The following is a 22,449-nucleotide window of genomic DNA, read 5'->3' on the forward strand; positions in this document are numbered from 1 at the left end:
TATCAATACCAACATCAGTTTCATCACTAGATGACCCAGACAAATCGTCAAATACAGCCTGAAACTTAAGATGTAGTTAGTAATCACATGCTTGTACTTCTCCTGTACACTACTCAGCTTCTGTTTTTCACGCCTTTCGCAATTTTCTTCCTGGAAGGGCCTTGTTCATGATCACTATCCATCGTGGAGTAAGCGTAGATAGTTTCTGAAGCCGCAGTAAGAAATAAGGCCACGGAAAATAGCCGAAATGTTGACACGTTTGAGACGCGAAGGGAGGCGACACCGGTCACAACAGTGGAGCGAAAACAATGGGCCACTAGGCGCAACAAAGAAAATGGGAAGACATCGGCGCGCATTTTAAAACCAGTCCCCAAAAAATCGGATAAAAACCTGATTTTTGGCTAATTTTTAAAGTGGATGACGCAATACTGCGTCATCCCCGGCATTACCGCCAGTAAACGGATGTCCCGAGCAAAAGAGTTAAATTGACATATGTATGGCACTTATGCAAGGTACGTATGTATGGTACTTATAAAGACATGTCTAATATTTATAACGGCATATCTATGGTACTTATAAAGGCATATGTATGATACTTATAAATGCATATGTATGGTACTTAAAACGGCACATGGATTATACTTATATGGGCATATATATGGCATTTACACGAGCATATGTATGGTACTTATAAGGCCATGTAAAAGGTACATATATTGGCATGTGTATGGTACTTATATGGGCATGTGTATGGTACATACACAAATACAGTACGAGAACAAAAGTGCACAAGTGAACCTCATCAAAGGCATCCGTTTCACCAAGGATACTATCAAGGGAGAAGCGGGAAGCAGGACGCACACACAGTCGGGAAGTCAGGACATTCAACAAGGATACGCACAACTGTAAGAGGCACAATACAATTCGAACAATAAGGAGCAGGGCGGCGCTCCATTAAGTGCCCAGGAGTTAAATGGGTATAGCCAATACGTAACCTCGCCAGAGCCGTTTCCCACTGTCGGTTACGGTGGTAAAAGGCCATGGGGACATGCTACCCTTAGAGTAGAAGTCGAAGTAAGGAACACCTTTGCGAGAAATGGGACAAGTGCGGATAGCTTCCTTCAAGGCAGCATCCGCACGCTCATTTAAGGAAACACCAATATGGCTGGGAACCAAGCAAATTCTAGTGCCTTAAATCAGTAGAGTTTTGGCTGTTTAAATGAGATAAACAGCCAATGCTGAATTTCGACCACAGGATGGACAGGATTACAGGACTCCAGAGCCATGAGAAAACTGCAAGTCAATTACAACAAGAAAGTAAGTAAGTAATTATCAAAAAGAAGGCACCAAACCAGGAAGGTTATGTAGCACCATCAAATGTGCAGGATAATCAGAGGGCGCTAAATACCACCAAGGACGCCAATACGAGAACAGAAATGCATAAGGTGAACGATATCAAAAGTATCCGAGTCACCAAGAATACTATCGAGAGACAAGCGACCGCGGGGGACGGTCGGAAAACAAGACACGCTCGTCCCGGAAGATTTTGTAGGTAGGCGAATCAAATTAGTGGGGTAATTGAGTGAGGTGGAGGGCATGCATTGTTGACTGTGGAGAGTGGGGTGGTTGTGGGAGCAAGTGTGTGGTGTACTCTCCTAGTTATATTTGGAGAGGATGAACTACAGCTACTGTATTGGGTCCCACCTCTCGACTCATTACCGAGTCGAGAGCCCATTGGAATAACGTCATATCTACATTTAATGCTGTGTATAGTCTGCCTCCCCCACTTAGAATAACGAACAATTGGAATGTGCTAACATTTACAAAAAATGTGCAATTCATTTGGGTACTAAATTTCCACCTGTGTCCCCTTATTCGTGTACTATCCCTGCTAAATAGTTATTTCCCTGGACGATGAGTGGAGGTGAGTGTGGTTGGTAAAAGTCGAGTGAATTCCTAACAAAATTTCAAAGTTAAAAGGGATAATAATATTACAGTAATTTAAGTATTTTATCCAAATACATATTATAAAAGGTTCTTTAAACAATCTGCACCATTACTAAAAAACACTTTTTGGTAACAAAGGTTTAGGCAGGTACTTTTAAATGTTTCATGTAAAGTCCTTCACCATGAGACCCCACTGTCATTCTGTTCTAATCAACTCAAATTACACACATTTATTAAAACATTTAAAAGATACTAGCCTAAGTCTTAGCCATTCTAATTGAATTTGCAAGAAATGCTTACCTATTTACTATATGAAGTTTGGAAAAACCTTTCTCTATAGTACTTATGTTGTATAATAATAGTCCACACAATTCTGTCATACAAGCATTGCTGGGAGCACTGTTGCCAAACTTAGCACACTTAGTGTTTATTGCGCACACAATTCACAAAATAAGTACATATACGGTACAATTATTCTGTCATATCAAAATACTGTACAGTATCTCTTAACAATTAACTTGTGACACATTTACCATAATGCTATTGTATATTTTAATTATTGTTCCTCAGCCCAAAAGGAAAAACAAATCCTATGTAAGACTTGCTCTAAATAGCAAAATTTTAAAGAAAATTTGGCATATTTATATACTCTGAAAAGCAAAACTCTTATATTAGTTATGTTATGCATTAATTAGAAGTATATCTCTGCATTCACATACTGTACACATATACTCTTCTAAAGCAGGTAATAATATCAACCATATGGAATGTGATCATCACAACTCTACAACCAAATGGTTCCTATTTTAAAAGCTTCACAAATTAAGATGTGTGACCTGGAAAAACTGATAAGTCTTCAATGACCTATCAATGACTTCAATGACCTATGACCAATGACCTTCAATGAGCTCATTTTTACATGTTACTCTGTTTACAGTTCATTGAAGATACTTAATAATGGTTACTTTCAAATACATGCTAAGGTGGATGCAATAAACAACTCCAATTATGAATATTATGTTCCTTGTGCAGGGATTTACTTTAGTTGATTACCAAGTTTTGCTGTTTTGTAGTCCGAGCGTAATTGGATGAAGCTTGCCAGCACAGTGCGGTCGAGACCACTCTGAAATTTTAAGCATTGGTTGTAACTAGACACTAACATTGGTTGTAAATATGTACTCGCGGTAAAACAAAATGTAGGCCACAGAAGCAACTCTTTCTATCTCTGCTGATATATTTTATATCAAGAATGGATTCTACTGTTGTGGTATGACTTAACATCATTTACAAGGCCTAAAACAGATTACCTTGTGCAGCAAATTAAAACATTCAGAAATTATTTTACACACATTTTCTTAAGCAATATTCAACTACTCACCAGCTGGTCTCCTGAACACACCATCTTAAGATTTTCTGGAGTGACTTGCAGTAGCTTGCAAAGTGTGTGAAGTGTGTCAAAGAGTGAATTAACATGAGGTACCTTAAAACTGGCAACACACTTTCTGTATTCATTCACATCACAGATAACAGCCATTGCTCCTGAAAATATGGAAAAGAGTGAATATCAAACCTGCTCTTCTTACATCATTCTTATTCAGGAAGCTGAACTTGTATCCAATCACATTTGACCAATAACTTATGAAATTCCCTTCTTTAACAGCATGGTTGTAGAAAACTCTTTACCAGAAATTTCGTTTACCTTCAAGCACTTAAGCATAATATTACAAAGTTCCTGAACAATAGTAAACATTAAGATGTACTGTAAAATATATCAGATAGAACTCAACTACATTATTTGATGAACATAGTGCTCAGCTTACCTGTTGCACTGTATTCAAATTTCATTAAGTGATCAAGAACAGCTCGGTGTAGTCTAAGACCCAGCTCCAGGAGAACGCTTTCTAAGTTGTGACCATCCAAAGAATCCCGAATACGCTCGGCTATTCCACTCACATATCGTACAACTTTTTGACAAGCCTGGAATACAGTGTACATGAAGTAATCATATGGAAAAATTAAAATGCAGCATAGAAAAGTGTTGAGTGTAGTGCAACTCTCTTTTCTGAGTAAGTCATTCAGATGCTCCCCAAGGAAGAACTTATTTGGTCAAACCAAGAGTTGTCACCCACCATGACAAGGAACTTTTCAAATAGTCTTGTTACATAATTGGGGAAGGGGTGACGATGGTGGAAAGTCTAATTACCACAATCAATCAATTAGCTTGCAAAAATATGAGGGATCATACTTTCAACAACTGACAATTAGAAATTGAAGAAGTCAAACTACTGTATCACTCGGCTAACTGGTTACAAATCAAAGATTATCCTGAACTTTAACAGGTGGCAGCACCCTTCACCACAACAAAATAGGAGGATCTGGCAATTCCCATTTTAAGGCCAGGCCACTTAAGCAAGTTCGGCAAAGATAAGACAAGGCAGGAACAAGAGCATCCAAGAGACTAGTTAAGACAGGAGAACCCAGTGCTGTACTGCAATATGCTCAACATCTAATGGCCCCTTGTATGCACCTTGAACACTTTCCATAGTATGCAAAGTTACAAAAATTTGAAAGCAAACAACATAGGAAATTTTACGTAACCTGTAGAATGAAGCTCCAGGAACCCAATGCACACAACCTGGTACCTGACAAAAACAAAATTGTGGCAACCAACTGTTTTTGAAAAAGAGTGAACATCCCCTGGAGAAACCAGGCAATACCACATAGGGCTATGAGGTATCCAGCCATGGAGACTGGCACAACTAATGGCCCCAGGGATACCCAAGGAGAAGAGGCACCATCTCGTGAAACCAAGGATCCAGAAGAGACAAGTTAGAAAACCCTGTTTTTGAAACCTGGTGGAAGTCCAGAGTAGAAACCTGGTGGGCCAACTAATGTTTAGCAAGAGCACTACAGTACTATACTTGGAAGTCCATATGATGCCAAAGCTTGGGAGGGCATTTGTGTGTGTATAAACAAACCTTCAAGATGCTATTCTAGGCTGAACTTTTAAATACAGTATAACCTAATCTAGATGATGCACCCACTCTAAACATAAAGAACTTACGTTCAGTTTTGAAAGTACATTAGCTACAATGAAACATTTTTATTGCACAAAATTTTTGTATCATTCAGAAGTGAAAGTCATAGAAACAAGCATACCACAGTGACATTGGTTATGAGCATATCATCATTTTCAGGCTTGAAATCAGTCCGTTTCTGTTCAATAGTGAGAACGTTACGGACATAGCTGACAATTGCAGACAGGGTACGGTCCAACCCTAAGTCCAACTTCTGCTCCAGATTTGTTCCCAACTGCTTCTTCTTCTGCAAACAATCGCCATGTTTTGGTGTAGATCTGCATTAAAAAAAAAAACACTTTTATACTTAAGAAGATACTTGGATTAACTACAGTACAGACCCTGTACTGATAAAATTATGACATTTCCCATCTAAACACAGTATTAGTAACTCCTAATTATTCTGAAAACCACATTTTATTATTTTCAAAAATTTCTCAAATACTGTACTGTCATGCTCAGCATACTAAATGGTCTTGTAAAAAAAATAAAAATATTTAAAATGTGAAATCTATATTTTAGCTATAGTAAATTCAGTAATGATAGAAATTCATCTGTTGAAAAATATGCAGGTGGGAAATATGTAAAACTTTATTTGTTTTGAGTAATATAATTACACACATAAGCAATCAAGTACAGTATAGGTATACTTAACTATATTTATATGACAAATCTAATAAGAGATACTGATTTACAATTAATTTACAAGTCGTGTCATACATTTGTAATTTCCACAACAAATTTTTTTGCCTCTTTCATGATCAGGATGTCACTTTGCTCAATAATGATGACGATGAATACAATACAAATGCTGGTAATGATATATTTATTTACAAGTAACTGCATGGATATAATGACTGAATCTGCATATTCCTCTCTCACTAAAACAATCAACTACAATAAAAGTGTCAGATTTATAAATTAAGTATAAACAAGGATATTTTGTAACTCACATAACTAGTGGAACGAGGGTGTCACTGAATAACTTGTCCAGGAGGTTCATCATGGAGCTGCTCTGGTGGAGAACCTCAAAGAAACTGATCTCGGGCTGTGTACGCACCTCGCCTCCAGGGATCACTTGAAGACCCAGCTCTAATGGGAAGAAAAGTATTCATTGTAAATACACCAAAAAAAAAAACAATCTTCTAAAATTCCATAAAACAATTTGGACTCTCCAAAAAAATTTATTGCCTTTAATTATAAAAGGGAAAAAATATACAAGAGAACTATAAACTTAATTCTTAACCTTCTTGTCTTCAGCATTCAACTGTTCTAGCAAGAATATTTGCTTTAACAATTTGTATTGCTGTGTATGTATTTTATCCTACCCTTAAATTCATGCTCACTAGTGTAGCCACTTTCCCCATCGCTTCTTCAGTCACTTGCAAACACCACATCCTGAATGATATCTAGCAATTCTTGAATATTCTGTGCTACAGACAGTGCTATACAGTATAGCTCTGCTGACTTAGACTACACGGTCTTCCCAGCATGGCGCTTTCTTTTGATAATTACTTCATGCTCAGTTCTCACACTTTTACTTTCACTCCTCTTCAGGCAAGTTATTTCTAGAACTTGGTTTAAGGGGTCATTCATTCACTTCAAATTTGATCAACATTACCTCTAGAAATTCAAAATCAATTTGTAACATAAATCTATCCCAAGTACTTACCAATTGCATAGTCAACATGCTCAATTAATAAGGCCTTTGTAAGAAGATCAAATATTTGCACTGCATTGTTGTGAACATCCGATTGTGTGGACAACTGAAAAGTACAAATGCAAATATGATGAAGTTATCATCATACTGCCCTCTAAAGTTATCAGAACCTACATTATACAGTAATACTCAACAAAATTTACTGTACTTTACTTACAAAACTAAACTTTTACACACAAAACAGGCAACAAGAATCTCAACAAAGATGCTTATGCATGACAAATTCAGGATGTACAAACTCAAAAATCTACAGGCTAATTTACTAATTGCAAGCTATAATTAAATATATTGTACTTAACATACGTAAAACGATGTATAGTACACTGTACAAACAGGGAGCCGGTCGGCCGAGCGGACAGCACGCTGGACTTGTGATCCTGTGGTCCCGGGTTCGATCCCGGGCGCCGGCGAGAAACAATGGGCAGAGTTTCTTTCACCCTATGCCCCTGCTACCTAGCAGTAAAATAGGTACCTGGGTGTTAGTCAGCTGTCACGGGCTGCTTCCTGGGGGTGGAGGCCTGGTCGAGGACCGGGCCGCGGGGACACTAAAGCCCCGAAATTATCTCAAGATAACCTCAAGAAGATAACTGTACCATCATACAATTGCACAGCACATTCAAATTCATTAGCTATTATATTTAAGGTTTCAGAGCAGTATCTTCTCTTTCAAGTTACAAAAAAGTCTGAATTGTTGTATCACCTAGAAAGAGTTTACTGTAAATGCATTTTAATTTATTTTCATAACTGAGTGCACTATACATATTTATTTTATATATACCTACTCTTTCATTCTAAGTGATTATCATATTTTTTCATTGACTTAACTTGCAAATTAACTCCTGTTATTTAGATATAAACACAAATTCTCAAAATAGAATTTTATGTTTTCCTATAGTGTACTGTATTGTACTTTTGATTTACAGTCTGTGAACGAAACTTAAAATCCATACAAAGTTATATTAATGTAATCCTTAACCCTTCAATTGTGCATCGCATCATATGATGCATTGACTGACTTGCAGTAAATTGCGCATCGCATCATGTGATGCTTTGGAGTACTACACAAGATTTAAAACGGCCCGCGGATACACGGGGTTCACCACACCTTCATCAGGGCTCTTGCAAACAGATGCCATTTTTTTTAAAAATCGTGGGCCAAACTCCTGGGTGTTAGGGGCCTCAGTATTGAGTCAGCTACCAAGCCTGATGCACGCAGCATGAACTCACAGCACTGCTGTTCAGCTTGTGACCACAGCATCGCCTAAAAATGCCATAATATACTTGTTCATGCTATTATGTAGCGATGATATTATTACAGAAGACCCCTGACTGTGATAAAACTGACCAGGGGTCTGATAATAGCAGGATTGTGGTGATATTTGGCGCTGTGCGCCATGGAGGGAGGAGTAATGCTGTGGGAGGGAGGATGGTGGCGTTGTCTTCTGTGTGTGTGTGGCCACCTTTTATTGACTGCACTCACCATACCAGCTTAGTGGTTCGCTATGGTGAACACAAATATAGATACTTATATATAACGTGTGTATAGTGTGAGATAACAGCGAGAGTAGGAGGTTGGGAGCCGCCATTTTGGTGAGGGAGGAGCGTCGTCTGCAGGACTTACCATGTTTACTGATGACCACGATGGTCTTAGGGCACCATACCAGTTTACTTGTACAAGTATGGTGAATAAAACAGGTAGATATTTATATATAATGTGTGTATATAGCGTAATAACACCACAAACAGTATTGTTGTAGGAGAAATATTAGTGCGTCTGGCCTTGAGAGCGGCAGCCATCAGCTGACTGTGTGAGTAGCTACGCCTTTGTGCCTTTACTCACCATGCAAGCTTAGATGTACAGTTATGGTGAACAAAACATGTAAATACTTATATATAACGCCTGTATATAAAAGCAAAAACAGTATGGTGGGTGGAGAATGGTGGCAAGTCAGGTGAAGTGAGGTGAGGGAGGGAGGGAGTGGCAGCCAGTGGCAGCCAGTCACTGCCTGCCACTGCCACTCAGCATACCAACTTAGTGGTTCGTTATGGTGAACATGAATGTAGATACTTATATATAGTGTCTGTATATAGTGAATAAAAAGCAAAAACAGCATGGTGGGAGAATGTGGGCGAGCGAGGTGTTGAGGGAGGACGTGAGTGGCTGGCTGGTACACGGCGGTCACTCCTCGTTACTTTTTGACTCATAATACCAACTTAGTGGTTCGTTATGGTGAACAAACGTGCAGATACTTATATATAACCTGTGTATATAGTGTAATAACCAACAAAGTATTTGTTCACTGTTTGATGAACATAATTGAATCGACAATATGCACACCATATTTTTGAGTACAGCGATGATTCACTCATTTTATTATATAAATATATCACACTACACACTATTGAATAATATTACAGCAAAAAAACTACAAAAAATCAATCGGAGACATTGAAATAATTAGGTAATTGTCTCTTTGTGGAAACTCTGGCCTGACAGCTGGCGATCAACAGACCGCCTGGAACGCATGCTGAGTCAGCGCCTATAATTTGCCAGACTTCCCTGCCCTATAGCGGGCAATATATGCCACTTACGATTTTTTTATTATTTTTCCTGTGATCAGTGAACACAAATTAACAGGTTAGGAAGAAAAAATAATTTTTTTTTTCAAAATGACATGCGCCTGTGGGGATGACAGGATATTAAACACCGAGCATGTTGAGCGTTAAGGGATAATTAGATACACTCACAGACTGAATAAGAACATTAGTATGCTCTCATTGTTCCCCATTGTCATTGTCTGGGGATAAGGAACCCTGTTAGGAATACTGAGTTCCTCCTAAGCCAATTATTGACCTTCCCAAGAATGCAACTAACTTAATTAACTCTCGGGTACCTATTTACTGCTGAAGTGAGCAAGGGCATCAGGTGTAAGAATGGACGTCCAAACATTACATCCTGCCCATTTGGTTGCAAGCCAGCTTCACTAACCAATGCACTTAACGTTTAAAAAATACGTATTACACGTCTTTTTTTTTTACATCATGTATTTATACTCTTGCAAGAATATACCGTACATAAAAAAATGTGTTGGTATTATTTACTGTTCTTAGGTAATGTACATACAGGTACAGTATTACATAGACTAAACAAAAATCAACTTTTGTATATCACTTAGTAGTATCTTAAGGAAATAATGCAACTGCCCTAATTTACATTTTATTGTAGATTCTATTTCAATCAGGTTAAAATCTAACAACTTAAATTATAAATGATAAATATGCCTTACAAATAAGCACTTGTAATGCATATTTTATAAATACTGTATCCTATATATACAGTACATACTGTATACTGAAATGATATTAAAGTTACTCAGAATTTCTCTAATTTTACTAGAGATGCTGCCTACTAAGGGTTCCACTCTTGTACTTTATACAGCATGGTACAGCATATACTACACCTAAACTGGGACATGTAAACACAAAATCAGAAGATAAAAAATTTGTTGCACAAAAATGAATCGTCAAGAGCAACCTACAGTACAATTTATATATACATGTAATGCAGTACAGTAGCAAGAAAGGATACGCATTCTCACTGCCAGCTACTCACCATCTGACACCTCTTAAAGGCCTGCTTTGTCTCCTGAAGCAGAGATATAGCAACTTCCTCGGACAAAAATGTCTCTCCACCATAATTTTCTACAGCAGGTCCAATGTTGATGTTAGCTTTGGTTCCAATCACATCCTGAATATTTCGCCGAATATCATTAATACTAAAAAGAAAATAGTAGTAGTTAAGACATTAGAAAGTTTGTGTTGCTCTTAATATATAACTGGAAACATTTAAAGGGGGGGGGGGGGGGGAGCAAATTATGTTTCCTTCTTACATATCTAATGAATCTTACTAAATCTAATGCTATTGTAAATGCTGATCTTAGATTTTTTTTACTCATTTTTGCCTCGATTTAATAACAAGCAGTTGATCAGACTAACTCTGCATCTTATCAGCTACAAATGTCTAAGTATCAACTAAAAACTAAAACAACCATCAATATCCTGCTCGGAGACTCAAGGAGTCCTACAAGGACACAATCCAATCAAATATACAAGCACTTTATAAATACTTTCCAGTACAGTATTTACTTTGTCCAACACCTGATACACTGGAAAATGGAGCTTCGTGGCCTTCTTCAACCAGCTAGTGACCGATACAATTTTTAAATGTATCGACCATTACCAGCGATACAAGAGAACATTTACTTCTTGCAAGGCCTAAGGAGCCATTATGCCTTGGTTTTTATATTATCACTTGAGCTTTCCATGAAGGTATAGTAAAGCAAGTACAGTGGAACATCGAATAACGAATTTAATCTGTTCCGGCGCCATGCTCGTCATGTAAAACGCTCGTCTTTCAAAACGAATTTCCCCATTTAAACTATTGGAAATAAAAATAATCCGTTCCACCACCAAAAAACATCAATACGATATTCGATTTTTTAAATAATGGAGCAGCCTTCCCGACATAACTGAACAAACCTTTATGACATTTTTCCTCTTTTCAATTTTTTTTTTTTAAGAAACATGGAGTAGTCTACCTGACAAACGCTGAACAAACCTTTTTGACATGTGTTCTTTTTCAAATTTTTTTAATATTTTTTTGTTTATTCTACAAAAATATTCAATGCTTTGCAACATCACAGCAGTCACCCCTTTACATCCCAGCATCATTAGCATCTTTAAACAAAAAAAGTACTGTAATTTATTTGCATCGTTGGAGGCGTCCGAGAATGTGTGAGAAGCAGCAGGAACGCACCATGTGGTTTTCTCGTTAATCAAACGAGCGCTCGCCAATCGAGACAAATTGTCGGAGATCGGCGTGCTCATTACTCAAAATGCTCGTAATTTGAGGTGCTCGTCACGAGGTTCTACTGTACTGTAATTATAAAAAAAAGGGGCACCATATGGTATAGTAAAAGGTATTAACTTTGCAGTAAAAACTGCATAATAGTCCTGTGAAATGCTAAATTTATTTAATTACCTGGTTCAAATGACTGGCAGTGCCCCCAAAAATCATGCTCATTTAACATTGGCCAGTGTGTATGGATTAGTTTGTGATAGACTTACCATAATAATCAGTAAAATTTAGTCAAATATGTTATATATGTACTGCATATTTCATTTTTGTATACTGCACTATATATGTTTATAAATGTACAGTACAGTATAAAACAAGCATTTGTATTTAAGCCTTACTAAAACAATAGCTTCAGGACATGTATAATGGGTGCCCCTTTAATTTCAGTTACCATACTGTAGGGTTTCATTCACTAAACATTAATAGTTTTACAGAGAGTCTCGATAGTACAGTTGTGTTCCTTCTCTACTCACAATCGGGAATTCCGAGTTCAAATCCCGGGCAGGACAGAAATAGCTTGGCATGTCTCCTTTCACCTTATGCGCCTGTTCACCTAACAGTATACAGGTACCCAAGAGTTAGTCAACTGTTGTAAGACTGCATCCTAGGGAGGGGGTCAGTAGTTCAATTTGGGGTGAACTTCAATACAACCCAAATGTGTGCATATAAACAAGCAGCCTGTCCCTTACAAAATGAAAATTAATTATTTTCACGAACTTCTAATTGCATTGGGAAGTAACTAATCATATGTAACTTTAATTATGGTCACTGTCCAGCAGTGTATTCATCCAGCCACAATGTACAAAAATCCTCTTGATTGGCACAATGTAAAAAAATAAATAAATGTTTATTTAGGTAAGGTACATACATACAAGAGATTTTTACAAAGATAGGTGGACTTATAGATAGAGCTAGTACATACAATGCCTAAAGTCACTATTATGCAAAGCGTTTCGGGCATAAAATCATGTATAAATGTATAAATATCCATTATGTATAAAATCCAAGGTTCTAACTTAACCATAAATGCACAAACCCAAGGTACACTGCATAGAAAATGTGAATATTTGTTAGCCATTACTTTTTCACAGTACAGTACTGTACTGTATTTTGTAGTATGTATGTTGAGGACTACAACATATAAGTAAGACATACCAGTTGAGAGGACAAATTGATTAATCACTATCTAACATTGCAGTTTTACTAGCTCTATTACCTAATTTATCATCACCATCCACCAAAGTTTCAATTAAGGCAATGTATCGGTTCAAAAGGAATAGCATTTGTATTACTAAATGAATATCACACGCCAAGATCTACTATCCAATACATGCACGGGTACGTGTACACACCTGTGTGCGTATGCATGTCAAATTAACCTTACCCTCCGGATTGTATATTTTTCTTTTGATGTCCTTTGGCTTCATAGTAGCGACTTAAAATTGAATTGAACTTCTCCCGTAAGTACCTTGTCTCCACACTGAAAAAGAAAGAACAACATTAATAAAATCTTTGGAGCAAGGTAGGACAGGGCAGAGCAGGGCATGTCTCTCCTAGTACAGTATGCTCAGCAAAATATATTCCCCAATTACTTTGACAATCATTATTACATAGCCTCTTGTACCACTCCCTGTGGTAGTATTAATACTTTTGTCCAGTAATCTAGCAGCTTTCCTGTTCTCTATGCATGTACAGTCAAATATTTTCCAAAACCAATCTATTACTGTGTTAAGACAATTTTCTACACCTCTGCTGGTATCCCATCCACCCCAAAAGCTTTACCTGGTTTTAGATTAATTCTGGCACATTCTGTCTCTTCTGAAATTATCTTCTGACAAATTTCCTTTTTTTTTTTACCATTCCTACACACAACATCACTGTTTCTTTCATAATTTTAGGATAATAAACTCTTGAAAATACAGTACTACTCTTTACATTACTTCAGCATGTCATTACCCTTAGGTAAAAGAATATGTATAATGCACCCCAGTTTTGCACCGTGGTTCTTACACCTTTCATTTGAATACAGGGTAAAATTGACCCAATCATGGGCATAGCATGATCAATTCTTGTAATGTGCTTCATCAGTTTTTATTAGTTTGTACTGTACAATGATGATAACGATTCACAAAATGAGACCTATATCTTCGGTCATTCCAAGGCATTTGCTCAAAGAATACTCGCACTGAAAAAGACCCACAACCATTCTTAATTAAATATATTTCCTGCACAATTTTTCTAGTGATAGCTTCATTCACCACAAGCACTTACTTTATCCAGAATTTACATGGCCAATCATTTCCCTCATCATACTAATGTATACCTGTATCTCCAAAATGTTCTTCCACAATATGATTGTTGGAAATTTCCAACACTAATACAATACTATTGTATTATAATAAATCAGTATTAAAATATACTAACTACAGTAGTTACTAAAACTTACTAACGGTAATGTTCACATAAACTAGCCATTATATCTGCATATGGATACTGGAATTCTTACGAAACCAAGCACCAGTATTGCATCAGATTACTGTATATCTAGTTAAACACATTTATAGCCAGTGTGTTAGAGAATTGAATGTGATTCTCTTAAATCATCAGTATTCCGTGTGATAATTATTTATGGATAACATAACTCCCAAATAATTCTAAATCGAGAGTTTTTAGTTAATCTTCTCCATTTCTTGTTTACCACCATAAGACGAGAAAGTAATAATATTTAAATCCCTAGAATCACAACCCAGTCTTTATTAAAGTATTTCAACCACAATTACGCGAAATAATATTATTCGTGATAAATAATTTCTGTGGTGAATGCGGGGACGCGGGTTGAGGGAGGAGAGACGCCATTGTGTGTGTGGGTGGAGAACTCATGTTGCGGAGCGAACAACAAATTGTCGTGGCGTCAGAGTCTGAGACACGTGACGTTGGGATTATCAGCAAGAATTACACTGGTATTCAACTCGGAACGAATAATTATTCTTCTACGTGATCTGCAGTGCTCGGTCAAATAATAACGCGTCGATATTCAGGCCAAGCTCTCAACCACGTGTACAACATTGTGGAAATTTGAGACTGAGACGCGATACCGGCAGGCTTCAGCATACTTTGCACCCTTCGATAAGTATACAATTCTTTCTTGATGCATCATTAGAGATTGTATATGTCATGGGTAGTCTGTCGTTACATCGAATGACTACAAAAAATCCAACGTTAGTACCGCACTAATCTTTATTTTATATTTCATGAATATTGAGATTTAAGTAGCCTAGTTCAATGCTACGTAATATCCCTTAAATTACAGCTCGTATGTGAGGAGTCAATGAGCCGTTAACTACATTCGTGTTATTCACCTCCAAGGGCTTCTACGTGGAGATCCTGAGATCACGAGGACGAGGGGTGAATGATGTCATAGAAATCGTCTTAAAGCTAAGACTTTTTGTACACATTTAATTACTCCAATTATTGCTACTTGTTCATGATATTATCAGACTGAATGCTCGTCATGTACACTGGAGATAAAGTGTGTTTATTTAGATGATTGCTTTCTAATGCTAATAATCTTTATAATTTCTATTTGTACTTGCCTATTGATTCTATAATATTTGGTCACAATATTCTTTATTTAACAATGAACTGGTGCACGAACCACACTAGTTCCTAGACGTACAGTATACGAAGTTCTAGCAATACCCCCCCAATGTAGGTGTTTGAGGCTCTGACTTTAGTTAATTAACCATACAGTCCATTATTTATTTAAGTGATTATTCTTTCTAATATTTATCCATAGACACTGGTTCTTCCTTGTGTTTCTAATGATCACTTTTTATTAGTTTCCCTCTTTTCTCAAAAGTGAGTGGTCCTTCGTAATTGATTTCATTAATTTAATAATTAAATAAATTGAGTCAAGCCCCAGATATCCCACAATGATACTAAATACCACAAGTCCTTGTAATTAATTGTCTCTGACCAACTTTCTCATCCAATGCATCTTCAAGCTGAACAATAAAGGTTTAAATTTAGTCAGTTCAGTCTAATGTATCCTCAATATCATCAGTTAACATTATCTTATCTCTATAGATCAAAGAATACAAGACTTGAATAATTCTGAATAAGAATACAAGAATTTTGAATAAGAATACAAGACAGAATAATTCAGCTATTACTCAATTTTGCAAACCAGCCATGCTGGAGTAGCATAGCTTCTCATGACCATATGCATTTGTAAAGACTGTTACCCCCCTTATGTAGAGTCTACATAAATCTACTGCACACTTCAAATTAAACATTTTACCATTTATCATTGTCTAATAAAACCTCCCAGTTTTATTTATTGCTTCCTACTCTAAATTTGTTTCCCCAACTACCACCTATATAAAAGTTTTTAATCTTGGATATCCTGTTGCAGAATGTCTCGGCCTACCTGATATATGAATGCAGATGACGTTGAAAGATAGACTTGGTAAGCTTGGCCAGAAACTGTGAATCATTACCCAAGTTGAAACGCTGCAGATCCGTGCACAGCTTAAGAGTCTGGCAGTATAATTCATGCAGATTCTTCAAGTACATTTCTGGAACACTCTTATTGTCAAGCTTCACCTGGATGTATTCCTAAAAGGCAAACACTAATTGAAAAATCTATATTCTAAAATAATTACTATAAATATTAATAATACAAATAATAAGCCATGCAAGATAAAGATCATACTGTAGGTTCTTTTTCTACAGTAGTAATTACATTATTTCAAATGCCAAATAATTAAGATGTCCTGTTAGGGGGTAATACATCAAATATTGTAAATAAGATTAACATCATAATTTCCAATGTTTTTTCTTAAAAAGTGTGAAGGCTCTAGCCACCATCTTGACAGTCAGTTGATGAAAAAATGTGAAAATTTTCAGCATTCCCCGAGCTGTACCGGGAAGCAGTGATCCCATATCCTTTAATCTAACCGGTAAGCTCTAATTCTCCTCCTTGCAGCTTACTCCCATTCTTGTTTATTATGTTGGTAGGCAGCCAGATATCTTGTACAAATAATTTTACAGTGGTGAAGCACAAATCATCAAACTGATTTTAAGAGAGATCAGACAAGTGAGGCAGGATGAGCAGTTCCATGTCACAATACTCAGTCCCAATCAAGAACAGTTAAACAAAAGAGCAGGGTGGCTCAAGAAGAGCAAATCCATAGAGGAACCCAAACACCTTAGAGATGACAACTCTACTAGAGAATGGGAAACAAAAGCCAGCATGAGGGAAGGAAACACAAACGAAATCCCAGATCAAATAGGCAAGGGCTGGGCATTCAAGGTGGTTGGTATAAACACTCTTGAAACACTATGATAAAACAAAGCATGGTCCAAGCACGGGATTAATGTCCCAAAGAACACTAACATCAGTTAGCCAAGTAGCAGAGTCAAATAATAAATGGTCCCAGTTGGAATGATGTGAAAGATACACTATCCGGCACTTTAGTGAAGACGGTGGCTTGCAGAGACCCTGGTTGACCTGGACTGCTCCCCCGGTTGTGGCTAGGTGGAGAGAGCAAGGGTTGTTTATCCTTTGTCAACTATTGTTTGCATACATGACTTTCTTGGCCATTCTGCTTAGTTGTGGATTGATCTGTGTTATCCACATGCTTTGCTCACCTCTAGGATGGTTATCTTGAGATGATTCTTCGAGATGATTTCGGGGCTTTTTAGTGTCCCCGCGGCCTGGTCCTCGACCAGGCCTCCACCCCCAGGAAGCAGCCCGTGACAGCTGACTAACACCCAGGTACCTATTTTACTGCTAGGTAACAGGGGCATAGGGTGAAAGAAACTCTGCCCATTGTTTCTCTCCGGCGCCCGGGATCGAACTCGGGACCACAGGATCACAAGTCCAGCGTGCTATCCGCTCGGCCAACCAGCTCCCTAGATGGAGCCAGATTGTGGTCCAAGTTCCCAGCTGCCTACAAAAGTCAGAGGAGCCTAGTATGAAGGTGTGGTCTTGCAAAACCAGTGCCATAGGAGCCCCTCTGGAAGGGCTCCTATGAAGGGGCCAGCAATGAAAAATAAAATTATACCAGATGCTGGTGTGGAAGATTACAGTTGAATTAGCATTGTTACTACTACTACAAAAAACAAAAACAAAAAATTAAATATAAAAATAAAAGGTCAAGTGATGAGAAGGACAGAAAAATAAAATATAACAGGGCTTGACCATTCCAAACTACATATCATTAACATTCTATCGTGAAAACTAAATACTTGTGAAATACATATATAAATGTAAAATTTAACTTACTTGTAATTGTCCTTGGAATATGTTAAGAACAAATTTCCCCATGACTTGCTCTGGATTTGTGAACACTTCCCGTATAAGGACTTCTGATCGGTGACAGAGAGGAACCACCTCAATGTAGAGGTCTCGAGACCGTAGCGCACCCTGTGCAATCAATTAAAAATTTAGTCAAATGTTTGAAAGATTAGGATTATTTTTTTATTTATTAAATTATCTCACAAAATTGACTATTTCAAATATGAGATACAATTCAGGATATTATAAAATTTGCGGTACAAACCGTGAAGAGACAGTACTGTACTGTATCGACATAATCTCATCCATGACAAATACAATTTTTGCTTCAGATACTGCAGCAAAAATACATCTTACAAAACTTACAACTATACAACTTGTCTTATATGGCACCAACATTTCATATCTAGATTCGTCCATGCGATACTGTACTGTACATGTAATGCCTCTACATACTACCAATTGATTTTTTCAGTGAAAATCTATGAATTTCTTTCAATGTGGCATCAAATAACATTTAATAATGTTTGACAGTACTTCAAGATGTACTATAAATATGAGGAAACATTCTACTTGTGAATGTTCAACTGCAGGATATAAAAAAAAAATAATTTAATCCTGAAGCAAACTTACATGTTGTGCTTCTTCTATGAAGGCATCAATACACTGTGAATAACCCTTGAAATGGGACAAAGTGGATGCAATTTCTTTCATCCGGTCCTTATCTCCTACTCGGTGAGCCTTAACAAACTCCATGATAAGTGAACGTTCAATCTCATCATACTTCTCTGCAATCTTTTGCTTGGCATTCTCAAACCTGAAAAAAACATTGCCTCGAGTGAAAAATCAACAAAGATGTAAAACAAACCAATTAATAGTAATAAACAATAATATAAAAATAATAATAAAACAAAAAATGTTTAATCAATTCATGTTGTATAATAAAGATCCTTCCAAGCAGCACCCAGCAGCTCACATTCCTTCCTCCTGTTTATGTCTCCCCCATTGCTCAACAGTTTTGACTTGGGAGATAATGTGAGGCATGTCAAGATACCCTGTTGCAGTGTTGATTCTGGTGGAAGCTAAGGAACCTAAACCTAAGGAAACCTTGATGAGCTCAACAGGCTTCCCGTCCCCAAGTATGGGGAACCATATGGTGAACCATTTCACACAATTTCTTGATCTCTCCATTAAAATAAATTTACTTTCAAGTTATACTGTACCTTTGCTTTCTACCAGCTTCTCTCATATACATCAACATGTATCAAATCTCCTACATGTCTATTTTCATTTTGTAGTAGAATCATTGCAGTGAAATTGGCTATTGTTAATTACATTTAAACTTGAGATATATTGTAAGCCAATTACAGTATATGTATTTCAAAGACCCAAATTATAACATGCATAATAAATAATGTGAAACTCTATTCTGCTTCAAGCAAGACAAGTTATTGTCTGTATTATAAGCAGACAATAATAAACAAAAAACATGCAAGAAAGACCTACTTGCCAGATGGTAGTTCCTGAGCTATGAGATGTAATTTTTGAATAACATCAGCTGCCTCATAAATCTGAAAATATCACACCATAAAATTACCCCTCTACTTTGCACTGCAATTCATCTTTAACATACTGATTATCAGTGAATAGCAAACACTACTTACATAGTAATGCATTACAGTATTATTATTATTACTACAAAATGTGTTACAACAGCCAAGTTTTATTATAGGGCATTTCTAAAACTATCAAACAAGCAATTGCCTTACCTTTGTTTTGTCAGTAAAAACTTCCGACACAAGGGGACCTGGTAGGAGAAATTCTCTGAAATGGTTCATGAGACGCTGTGCCTCAACTGCCCGAGATCTCGGTGTATTGACACTTTCCAGCTGGTCACCCAGATGAACAACTTTCGTTGCTACACTATTAATGTGGCTGTCTAGATCCTGGAAGCTCTGGAAGGCCTCCTGAAATGTGTAACTTGTGTAAATAACTTGCAAGCTTTGTTATTAAGACAATCTCCCTTTACAAAATATCAGGCAAAATTTTACAAAAATTTACAAAATTTTGTATTTATTTTCAATAAAAACGAAAATGCCTTTCTAAGCTTAATTAATTACTCCCAAAGGAATGCTCACCAATTGGACAGGTTCACAATGGTCTGGATAGAATTATATCCAGTGGTGGTGGATCAAACTCTCAGCCTGGTGGATCAAACTCTCACAAGTCAAGCCTGGCCTCGGGCCGGGCTTGGGGAGTAGAAGAACTCCCAGAACCATCAACCAGGTATCAACCAGGTATATTTAACACCAGTACAGCAGAGATCTTTTCAAATATACCTGCCAAGTCATGCTAGTGCTAGAGAGGCACTTAAGAAAAACTCATTCCAGTTTGTAGTGACCACAGAATGCATTCGAGGTATGCAACTCATACTCCCTAGGCAAGAATAATCAAAAGCAGCCAGCAGGCAAAGAAGAGTGGCTGCATAACGGAGTCCCAAAATTGCAAAGCAGGAAGGAGACAGAGATCCTGAAGATCTATTGTAGCACACTACAGTCCCCAAGTGAATCAGACAAGTCTAGCTAGAGAAGAGTAGTCCAAGTGCATGCACTATCACACACCCGGGGAATTAAAACCAGGAATCTGGCAACGAGGGTGTGAATAACCAGTTTGAAATTCCTAAACCAGCATCTCAAAATAGGACATCAATGAGATACAAACACCAGGAGGTTATCTTGAGATGATTGCGGGGCTTTTAGTGTCCCCGCGGCCCAGTCCTCGACCAGGCCTCCACCCCCAGGAAGCAGCCTGTGACAGCTGACTAACGCCCAGGTACGTATTTTACTGCTAGGTAACAGGGGCATAGGGTGAAAGAAACTCTGCCCATTGTTTCTCGCCAGCACCTGGGATTGAACCCAGGACCACAGGATCACAAGTCCAGCATGCTGTCCACTCGGCCAACTGGCTCCCGAGGAGCACGTATCTGGAGAATAACTTGGTCCAACTCAATTTTACTGCTTTGTGAAGCTTATAGGCTGGATCAACTAGTAATTAGCAAGCATTACTTGGTAGTTTGTGATGTCAAGTAATACTTAAAAGGCTTAGAGTATGCACATGTCCCCTCAATTTGTGAGGGTGGAGGACGTTCTTATTAAAATTTCCCAAATCAAATCAAACATACAGTAAATGGATAAAAATATTGTTAGGTCCAACACTTTTAAAAGTGTCCTTTTTTCCATTATTTGTTCAATAAAGTACCTATTATAATAACATTTAGTACTGCCTCCAATTTCTAGTCATAGGTTTAGCACATAATGACGTATAGAATGCGTGGATTATCCACGCTAATGTACATTCAACATTGTTAATCAATGCTAACCTGTATGTCTCCAAAATTTACACACACTATTTGAAACTAGGTATAAAAGTACTTGCCTTAATACTCTATCTCCAAATTTACATTACAATACAATGTATCTCTACCTTAAGACAGCCAAATGAAGGAGAAGTTTCATGTTTGGACAAGAAGCTGGGGTTAGGAGAGAGAATTATTTCATAATAAAAAATTATGAAACCAATACTGTATCCTGAAGCAGAACACACAGCTCATTTGCTTCACTGCTTGTAACAAGGAAAGAAGGAACATCTTGAGAGAAGTCCTTGAACAAATGAGCTACCCAAAATCTATTGAAATGCAAGAAGTCCAACACCTTAGCAGAAAACCAGATGGTGAATGGGAAGAACATATACATACAGTAATAAGGGCCTATATACTGTATCCCCTCCAGTGGGTCTGTGTGAGCAAAATCCAGTCACTTAGAATTTCTAGTAAACAAAAGGTTGGGAAGATGAACACCTACAAACCAATACATCAACTAGAAAGTAGAGTTCAAGCAGAGCCAATGATATTTAAAATTCTGTAGTCAGGTTTTCCTCATAGGTATCTACGAGGGAAGAATTTAATCTTGCACAGTAAAATGCATCCACATTCTTGACTTTGAAATATTTGAGTATTAATGGTGTTACAGAATAGAGCATTTCCTTCAGTATTGCTCAAATTGTGTATATAAATATTTTTAAAGCACTAGAATAAAATTTGATGGAGTGTTGTCAAAGTCATTCTGTATATATAATATTAACTTTAAGGCTATAGCTCAATTTCACAGACTTACACACATTTGCATTTCTTTGTATTGGTGAATTGCCTTACGCAAGATTGCACCAAGATGAGAGCTGAACTGCATTATACCCTAATTTTGACCCTATATACAACCAGAGCACATTAAAACCAACCCCTTACAGTCTGGAGGTGTATATTCATCAGTATCTTACCCTGTTGTTGTCTAGGAGTTGTGCCACGTTGTGCCAATGGCGCACTTCCTCTTCTCTTACTGCTGCCTCCACACGCTCACACTTTTTAGCTGTTCTCTCATCCAGCAACTGCAGGTCCCTGATGTTTAAAGAAAATAAACATTATTAATATTGT

General features: G+C 37.3%; 1 protein-coding gene across 5 annotated transcripts in view; it reads right to left on the reverse strand.

Moving 5' to 3' along the window:
* Positions 1–1,996: 1,996 nt before the first annotated feature.
* Sec10 (Exocyst complex component Sec10) overlaps positions 1,997–22,449 on the reverse strand; it is a 32,654-nt gene continuing 12,201 nt past the window's right edge. For all 5 annotated transcript variants that reach the window (XM_069315350.1, XM_069315349.1, XM_069315347.1 and 2 more), the window contains 14 exons: positions 22,296–22,413; positions 19,733–19,930; positions 19,470–19,534; positions 18,597–18,780; positions 17,952–18,092; positions 16,092–16,279; positions 13,047–13,142; positions 10,358–10,520; positions 6,697–6,790; positions 5,978–6,116; positions 5,107–5,302; positions 3,768–3,924; positions 3,326–3,486; positions 1,997–3,070 (listed from right to left, as the gene is read on the reverse strand). In XM_069315350.1, the coding sequence (XP_069171451.1) occupies positions 2,984–3,070; positions 3,326–3,486; positions 3,768–3,924; positions 5,107–5,302; positions 5,978–6,116; positions 6,697–6,790; positions 10,358–10,520; positions 13,047–13,142; positions 16,092–16,279; positions 17,952–18,092; positions 18,597–18,780; positions 19,470–19,534; positions 19,733–19,930; positions 22,296–22,413 (1,987 nt within the window). In that variant the 3' untranslated portion in view covers positions 1,997–2,983. The remainder of the gene's footprint in view (positions 3,071–3,325; positions 3,487–3,767; positions 3,925–5,106; positions 5,303–5,977; positions 6,117–6,696; positions 6,791–10,357; positions 10,521–13,046; positions 13,143–16,091; positions 16,280–17,951; positions 18,093–18,596; positions 18,781–19,469; positions 19,535–19,732; positions 19,931–22,295; positions 22,414–22,449) is intronic.

This window comes from Procambarus clarkii, chromosome 81, assembly GCF_040958095.1.
Source record: "Procambarus clarkii isolate CNS0578487 chromosome 81, FALCON_Pclarkii_2.0, whole genome shotgun sequence".
Classification (NCBI taxonomy): Eukaryota; Metazoa; Arthropoda; class Malacostraca; order Decapoda; family Cambaridae; genus Procambarus; species Procambarus clarkii.